This window comes from Petaurus breviceps, unplaced genomic scaffold (assembly GCF_028583685.1).
Source record: "Petaurus breviceps papuanus isolate PSGF00001 unplaced genomic scaffold, PetGlider_PUasm1.0 188, whole genome shotgun sequence".
Taxonomy (NCBI): Eukaryota; Metazoa; Chordata; class Mammalia; order Diprotodontia; family Petauridae; genus Petaurus; species Petaurus breviceps.
The window spans coordinates 38,435,901-38,445,145 of record NW_027185804.1 but is presented as its reverse complement, the minus strand read 5'-3'; the positions used below and the strand labels follow the sequence as shown (position 1 = coordinate 38,445,145).

The 9,245-nt window shown below is 40.8% G+C and overlaps 1 protein-coding gene across 1 annotated transcript; it reads left to right on the top strand.

Annotated features, from left to right (window-relative positions):
* Positions 1-5,020: 5,020 nt before the first annotated feature.
* LOC138163455 (vomeronasal type-1 receptor 1-like) lies at positions 5,021-7,628 on the top strand (the record flags this gene model as incomplete). Its single annotated transcript, XM_069090917.1, has 2 exons — positions 5,021-5,930; positions 7,618-7,628. Coding segments are annotated over exons 1-2 (921 nt in total), but the record flags the coding sequence as incomplete, so codon positions are not given.
* Positions 7,629-9,245: the final 1,617 nt, after the last annotated feature.

Genomic DNA, 9,245 nt, shown 5'->3' with positions numbered 1-9,245 from the left:
GGAGGAGGGGATATCCTGTGGGACTGTTATTTTGGGGCAGTGGGTAGGGGAAAAATTGGGAAAAAATTTGTAACTCAAAATCTGGTGGAAATGAATGATGTAAATCAGAAGTTAATAAAGCATTTGAAAAATGAAAAAAAAAAATACTACACCATAGGATAGAATTTCCCACAATGAGCCTGAGGGATGTGAATGCTGAGACCATCCTAAGTGAGCAGATTTACCATTCCTGTGGAAATGGTCCCAACATGTCCTAGAGAAAAGCATTTCTAAGTTTTATCACAAATTTCTTGGCTTTGCAAAGAGAAACTTCAAAAGAAAGCAGAAGTGCACAACAAGGTAATGGATCTGGTGAGAGGAGGGAGCCTCAGTGGCATCCACAGGAAAAAAAAAACCTTGTCAAGGAGCCCTAAGTCAGGGCTGCTTAGTTAGGAGAAGCCAGGTGTCCCTGCCTCCCTCTTCTCTATGACCCTTACTGATCCTCACCTTCTGCTTCCCTCCTATTAGGAAGAGAAAAAGTTTCTCTTTTAGCAGATCACAGATGCTCCTTCGGAGATTTCAGTTGACTCACAGTAATCGTTAATGAAGATGTGCACTTGAGACAAAATTTAATTTCTTCCTCTTCTTCATCAAGAAACTTCCCATTTTCCCTGAGCTAACCGTGTCACTTCTGCAGCAGATGACATGATAATTTCAACTCCTGGGGGAAATGAAATCAAACTCAGCTTTCTCTATAATTCCTGCCCTGCCAGTGCCCACTTCATGCATACTCACATACCAAGCTGCACAGCTCTACCCCCTGCCCTGGCAACAGAGAACAACATGGTAAGTGACTGGAGGTCTCTTAGCCTCAGAGACAGGATTGGTAGAAAGCAGGCATCAGGGTCTCTGGGTGGTAGGGATGTGGCAGAAATCCCAGGGAAGTTGCCTAAATAGAGATACTTATTGGGGAAAGAAAAGGCATTGTACCTGCACATGCAATGGAGCAAGGTTAGGCCTCTTATTTTGTTGTCTCTCTACTCTGTACCCTACTCTTCTGGACTAGGGCAGAGGAGCATTGTGAGATGGCAGAAGGGAGAAATCTCAGGGTTAGACCCAGATAACAAGGAATTCTGCCTCAGCAGCAATTCCAGAATCATACTGAGTTCCAGCCAATTTCTGCCTCAAGAGCTTGATGAAGAGAAGGGCTGTAGTTACTGTGGGACCCCAACCTCTCAGCTGAGATAAAAGGTAACATGGCTATAGATTTTACAGAGGAAGTTCAAGATCATGACTGTTTTCCTATATTCAGAGATAAATATGGGAGACAAGAGCCCTGGTTTCTCTGCTCCCAGAGCCTTTAGTTTTTCTGCTTCCCACCATGTAGTCTCAAAACACAACAGCACAGTTCTCTGTGAATCAATTGTTCAATTAACAGGCAATTATCAAGCAGTTACATTATGCCCGGTATTAAGTCTAGGTCTCACTATGGAGACAGAAAAGTTTCTTTGTTGACAACACACTGAGTGACCCTTAGTTGTCCACCCACCCAATCAGTTCTCCCTGCATGAATCAAGGCAGGCTATGAGGGGAGGGAAGGAATGGAGAGAGAGAGAATAAGCATTTATTAAGTTCCTGCTATATTCTAGGAACTGGGATAAGAATTTTACAAATAACATTTAGATGAGAAATGGACTTAGGGTTAATATCATCAGGGTTTTCCCAAGATCTATTCAATTTTCCATATCCAGAGCTATGGGAGCCAGAATTGGAACAGACTGGGACAGAACCTAGTTGAACCCTGGTGAGATTTTATTGTATCTTCATATGAAAACATGGTCATATCATGCTGCTAAGGAATTTTCTAACTCTAAGCTCCTTAAATGGCGAACAGGGTCCCAAAAATACTTCATCATGTACTATAAAGTCAATTCTGTAAGACTCCTGAGCAGGGGGATTAGGGCCTGCCACAAGACAGGTGTTAATTTAAAGGTTTTGATAGCAATCGTGTTCCTTAAGGAAATTGGAAAAAAATATATATTTATTGCAATAGCCTTGTGATTTTATCCAACTTCAGATGTCCTAATAAGGTATCTGCCTCCAGCAATGCAGATCAGAAACTGTTCTGCAATTTATAATCTTAAAGATTTGCCTGGAACGCTGAGGCATTAATTGACATACCCAGAGAAACACAAGCTGTTTGGTGTTGGAGAAAAGACTTGAACACAAGTCTTTCTGACTTGAAGGACAGAGCTCTAACCATTCTGAAACACTGCCTAGCAAAAGCTACTTAGCAAAAATTATTACTTAAAATAAGAAGCTACCAGATAGCCTGTTTCCTCCCCAACCTACGGCTGATGGATTCTGCAGCCCAGGTCCTCCCACAATCCTGACAGAACCTTGTTTTGTCCACTCACATGGGCACCCTAAAAGTATTCTGAGATTTTAGCCTACATGAACCACTGTTTCCTAGGATGCAAGGTCTCTTCCTAGCCTAACCTACCCTGACATGCAGCCATTTGCTGCACTGTATTTGCCTTAGAATACTGATTTCATATGTTCATTGACCCTGTCAATGGGAGTCTTCATACAGCGCAGCAGGACTTCAGCTCATTGGGTCTGTTTGTCAAACCTTGGTTGTGTTCAGAGCACTGGGCTTTGTATGGAGGAGGTGGGGCTGTGTGAGGTGGGGAGAGGCACAAAAGTTTAGGCCAGAGTAGGTCTAGCTCTCCTTGTGACATAACGAACTAGGAGGGAATGTGGAGAAGAGGCCTGTAGGAGCCCCAACTCTGTTGTCAAATACAGCAGGCAATATAAGCATCAGTGCTGCTCAAACTCAGGTCTACCTGTGATCTCAGCCAAGAAACAGCCCAGGTCTTGGACAATTGCAATGGCTGACACTGGCTAGCATTTACATAGTGCTTTATGGCTTGGAAAATACTTTACTTATGTTAACTCATTTTATCCTGACAACTGTGAGAGGCAGGTGTGATTTTCATTCCCATTTTACAAATGAGAAAACTAAACCTGAGAGGTCGAGAGACTTTCCCAATGTTGCAGAATGAGTATGTGATGGAAGCAGGATGTGAAGCACCACAGGACTCTTGACTCTAGGCCAATCTCCACTCAGCCCAAAGCATTTTTTCCAACCCTCAGGTCCACCCATGTCATCCCTTCCCCTGTTCCATAAGCTCCACTAGCTCCTGCCTCAAATACAAAACCCTTTGTTTGGCATTCAGTGCCTGTTAGAACCTAACCCTTGTCCCATCTCCCCACATTCCCATTCTTCTTACACTCTGTTTTTGTGGTTCAGTCATTTTTCAGTCATGTATAACATTTTGTGACCTCTCTTCAGGTTTTCTTGGCAAAGATATTGAAGCAATTTGTCATTTCTTTCTCCAACTCATTTTACCAGTGAGGAAACTGAAGAAAACAGGTTAAGTAACTTGCCCAGGATCACACAGCTAGTGATGTCGTAAGCCAGATTTAAACTCAGGAAAATGAATCTTTCTGACTCCAGGCCTGGCCTCCTGGCACCCTATCAATTGTGCCACCTATATATGTAGAGTACAAATGCATATATAATTACTGTATAATACACATAAGTGACATTAATTTACTCATGGTGTCTTTAAGCATAATATTGTTTCCCTGCTTATCTTCTTTCATTATATGTTTTTATTACTATTCTCTTTTCTGAAATCATGATTGCTACCATTTTTGAGTTCACATGAAGCATCACGGCTTTTGTTCTAGATTCTAATTTTATCTCAATGAGAATATTTATAAGTCAATTATTTCTTATTAATAACATATCATTAAAATGAGATTTCTAATGTATTCCACTGTATTCTATCACTACATGAAGGAATTCTTCCCATTTCCTTTCCCAGTGATGATTGCAAATTTTCTCTTTTCCCTCACCTGGCCTTTTGTACTTAGTCTCTTTGGCTTTGTACCCTTTCGCAAAGAAGGTGAAAGTGACAAAAAAAAGCAATTTGACTGACATGTGATGTATAAATGACAGAATTTTCTTCCACTTCATTACCTCACCCACTTGGCCCAACTAATCAGAGATTTTTTTTACTCCCTTTGAAAGATTTTTTTTACTCCCTTTACTCCCTTGCTTCAAATGATGAGTTTATTTTAGTAGTCAGTGAACTAATCTGACCTCCTATTCATATCTCCCTCTCCTTTCCCCTTATCTTCACCAATTTTCCTGTTGAGCTGAATGGATTTCTAAACTATGTTCTTTCTATGTCAAAATGCCCAATATTTTTTGTCCCATTCAGATAAATTTAAAGATTATGAGATGTCAGATCTAGACATTTCTCCCTACATTTCTTATGCTCTCAATCTCAAAAAAAAAAAAACTATTTCACTTAAAGGACCTGTTACCCATGTAAGACATCTATTTCCACAGATTTAGCTTCTCTTAATCTATAGACAAGTGACTAGAGGGCAGTCTTATGTAGATATTTCTATAGTCTTGTCCAAGGTACTGGTAGGAGATGACAATAATTGCCCAAAAGCAGAAGGTATGGCTTAGAGAATGCTGGTGTATTGCTAGAATACTCAGTGAATTATTAATAAATTCGAGTGGATAAATTGAATATCTTATTGCTTAGTCGATTACTTGTATCTGAAACATTGTGACTCCATTTGGGCTTTTCTTGGCAAAGATCCTAGAGTGCTTTGCCATTTCCTTCTCAAGATCATTTTACAGATGAGGAAACTTAGGCAAACAGGGTGAAGTGACTCGTTCAGGGTCACATAGTTAGTGTCTGACTCCAGATTTGAATTCAGATTTTCCTGACGGCAGGGCTACCACTCTCTCCACTGAGACACCTAGCTGCCTTGGTAATTTGAATACACGTCTCACAGATGCTGGAGTACTACTACTTATCTGGGAAGGCTTGCCATTCGTCATATAGAAGGCAAATACATAGTGGAATTTTATTACTAAATCCTAATCTGGAAAATTCAAATTCCCATTGGTTTCTCCTCAGCTCACTTTGGATCTGATGGAAAAGGTCAAGGGATGAGCTCTCATAAAGAAGGCCTGGAGATTGTCTACTTGACTGTGCTTCTGTTTGGAGTCCTGGGAAACACGTTCCTTCTTTACCTACATAGCCTGAAGTTCATCACTGGTCACAGAAAAAGACCCATTAGCCTGATAATCATCAGCTTGGCCTTAGCGCATGCCCTGATGATTATTTTCAGAGGAATCCCCATAATAATAGACACTTGGGGGTGTAGATCTTTCCTAGATGACATGATGGGTAAAATCTTAACTTACTTAATAAGAGTGACCCGGGGCATTTCCCTTTGCAGCACCAGCCTCCTGAGTATCTTCCAGGCCATCACCATCAGCTCCAACTGTCCCATGTGGACAGAGATCAAAACTAGGGCCTCCAAATATATTATTTCCTGCTGTTTGCTCTGTTGGATTTTCAATATTCTGATAGATGTCATTGTAGCTGTAAATATAAGTGGTCCAACAAACACCAGTACAGAATTATGGAAGATTGGGCATAGCTCTTTCAACTGGCATGCCACAAATACAATAAAAATTCTAATTTGGAAGTCAGTTGTTGATGCTCTGTTTATGGGTCTCATGATCTGCTCAAGTGGCTACATGGTGTCAGTCCTCTATAGACACAAAGAGCTCGTCCAACACATTCACAGCATGAGCCTCTCACCCAGAGCCTCCCATGAGGCAAGAGCCACCAAAACCATCCTGATGCTGGTGGGCAGCTTTGTCTGTTTTAACTCAGCCAGTTCCCCTTTTATCATTTTAATTGCTTCTTCTAAAGCAAGTAGGCACTGGGGACTACGTTTCTCTGTTGTCCTCTCACTGTTTTATCCAATAGTCAGCCCCTTTATTTTGATCACCACTGACACACAAATACCTATGTCTTTAAGTGTTCTCTTATGCTTGAAAAGGTCCTGTTGAGGGGCAGAGCCAAGATGGCAGAGTGAAAACAGGAACTGCGCTCATCTCCGACTCCAACCACCTCCAATACCTGTAAAATATGACTCTAAACAAATTTTAGAGATATAGAACCCACAAAGTGACAGAGAAAAAGAAATCTCCCACTGAAGGCAGCCTGGCAGGCCAACAGGAAGCATCTATCACACCCAGATGGGAGCTGAGCAAAGTTCTGCTTGAGCCACCTGTGACAAGACCTGGGGTTGTGTTATGGGAATGGAAATTTAAGACCTTCCCCTTCCCTAGCCCCTTTGATAGGCTTAAGTGCACCTGGAGCCTGTGGTGGGAGGCTTGGTTTTTGGGAATGCTTTGTGATTGGGCAGTAGGTCAAAAGGGCTCTCTGAGCCAGGAAAAGCCTATATAAACCCCAAAGGCTTTGTTTTTGAGGCTTACTTTGAGAAGTGTTGTATGATTTGACCAGACGAGACTCTGGGCAGCCGTTGAGAGCCCCCCAGCTTTGAAAACCCAGATGTTGGTGCTTCCCTATCTGGTAAGTGTGACTAGGTATGGATGCAATGGTCAGACAGTTGGAGGCCTGTCTGCTGAAATGTTTCTCTGTCTTCTTGTAACTTCTACTTATAACCTGTCTGTATACTCTGAAGTTTGGGGTGCTGACTTTTTACTGTGAACTAGGTAAATGATAGATTTTATTGTGTAAAGCAAGGTAGTTAACACATTTTGAGTTGCTTTCCTTTAGAAAAGCAGATCTAGGAACCTGTGTTGGCAGTCACCCTGGGGATGGTGGGGTGCTTCCTGCTACAGGCGGCCCCAACCAGCGGCCCAGACTCACCAGAGCAGATTTCAGGAGAGTGGATCACCAGCTGCTGTGATGGTTTCCAGACTTCTCAACCCATAAACACTAAAGATAAAATAAAATGTCAGTGGGGAACTCTGTTAGAACCAGGTGACAGAAGAGTGCAGTCCCACCTCTACCCCTGGGGCTAGAGACAGAGGAGGCATGGCTGCTGCAGCTGCTGCCCTGTGGCTGCCTCCAGAGCTCCTGACCTGCAAATCATAGGGGGACCAAGCAACCATTCATTGGGTAATGACTCTTGCTTTAACCTGCTTGGATCTGGATCACAATCTTGGGTGGTGGTCCTGGGGTATGTGGCCAGTGTGCCAGAGTTTGGGGTATCTGTAGAGAGGGCACCCTCCTCATAGCTCTGACAACATCCGTGAAAACCCCAGTGATTTGGAACAAAGCTCTCCACTCTGGAAGCAGAGTTCTACCATGGCAAAGAGCTCAAAAGTCAAGTAATTGGCTGGCAAGATGAGCAAACAGAGGAAGCACAAATAGACCACAGAATCTTTTTGGGGGAGAAAAAGAATCAAAACATGGAACCAGAAGAAGCAAATGAAGTCAAAACTCTGGTATCAAAAGCTTCCAAGAAAATTATGAGGTGCTTACAAGCCATGGAGGAGCTCAAGAAGGATTTTGAAAATCAGGTAAGAGAAGTGGAGGAAAAATTGGGAAGAGAAATGAGAATCATGCAAGAAAATCATGAAAAGCAAATCAACAGCCTGCTAAAGGAGACCCAAAAAAAACTGAAGAAAATAACACCTTAAAAAATAGACTAACTCCAATGGCAAAGGAGGCCCAAAAAGCCAATGAGGAGAAGAATGCCAGAAAAAGTCAAATTGCCCAGATAGAAAAGGAATTTCAAAAATTCACTGAAAAGAATAATTTCTTCAAAATTAGATTACAGCAAATGGAAGCTAATGACTTTATGAGAAATTGAGATACTATAAAACAGATCCAAACAAAAGAAAAAAATAGAAAGCAATGTGAAATATCTCACTGGAAAAATCACTGACCTGGAAAATAGATCCAGGAGAGAGAATTTAAAAATCATTGGACTACCTGAAAGCCATGATCAAAAAAAGAGCCTAGAAACCATCCTTCAAGAATTCTCAAGGAAAAATTGCCCTGATATTCTAGAACCAGAGGGCAAAATAGAAATTGAAAGAATTCACTGATCACCTCTTGAAAAAGATCCCAAAAAGAAAACTCCTAAGAATGTCATAGACAAATTCCAGAGTTCCCAGGTCAAGGAGAAAATACTGCAAGCAGTCAAGAAGAAAAAATTTGAGTACTGTGGAAAAACAATCAGGATAACACAAGATTTGGCAGCTTCTACACTAAGGGATCAAGGAACTTGGAATATGATATTGCAGAGGTCAAAGGAACTAGGATTAAAACCAAGAATCACCTACCCAGCACAACTGAGTATAATGCTTCAGGGGAAAGCATAGTCATTCAGTGAAACAGAGGACTTTCAAGTATTCTTGATGAAAAAACCAGAGCTGAACAGAAAATTTGACTTTCAAATACAAGAAACAAGAGAAGCATGAGAAGGTAAATAGGAAAAATAAATCATAAGAAACTTATTAAAGTTGAATTATTTACATTTCTACATGGAAAAACTATAATTGTAACTCATGAGACTTTTCTCAGTATCAGGATAGTTGAAGGGAATATATATATATGTTTATATATATACATGTATGTGTGTGTGTCTATAGGAGGGCGTATGTGTATATAAATACATATTTGAGTGTGTGTATATATATGTACATTTATACAGAGGGCACAGGATCGGTTGAATAGGAAAGATGATACCTAAAAAATAAAATTAAGAAGTGAGAGAGGAATATAATAAGACAAGGAGAAAAGGAGATAGAATAGGATAAATTATCTCATATAAAAGAGGCAAGAGACAACTGTTACAATGGAGGGGAAGGGCAGGAAGGTGAAAGGTCAACCTTACTCTCATTGAATTTGGCTTAAGGAGGAAATAACATACACATTCATTTGGATATCTTACCCTACAGGAAAGTAGAGGGGAAGGAGATAAAAAGGGGGATCATAGAAGGGAAGGCAGATTGGGGGAGAGTGTAGTTAGAAGCACATATGTTTGAAAAGTGAAAGGGTCAAAGTAGAAAATAGAATAAGTGGCAGTAGGATAGGACAGAGGGAAATATAGTTGGTCTTTTACAATATAACTACTATGAAAATGTTTTGCATAACTACACATGTACTACACATAACTACACATTATATTGAATTGCTTATCTTAACAGTGGGGGAATGGGTGAGGAGGGAAGATGGGAAAGAATCTGGAAACTAAACTTTTTTTAAAATGTTAAAAAAAAACTTGGTTTTTATGTGAAGCTGGGAAATAAGATATATAGGCACTAGGGTATAGAAATCCATCTTGTCCTACTAGAAAGTTAGAAGGGGTAGGGGGGATGATATAAGAGAGAACAGATTGGG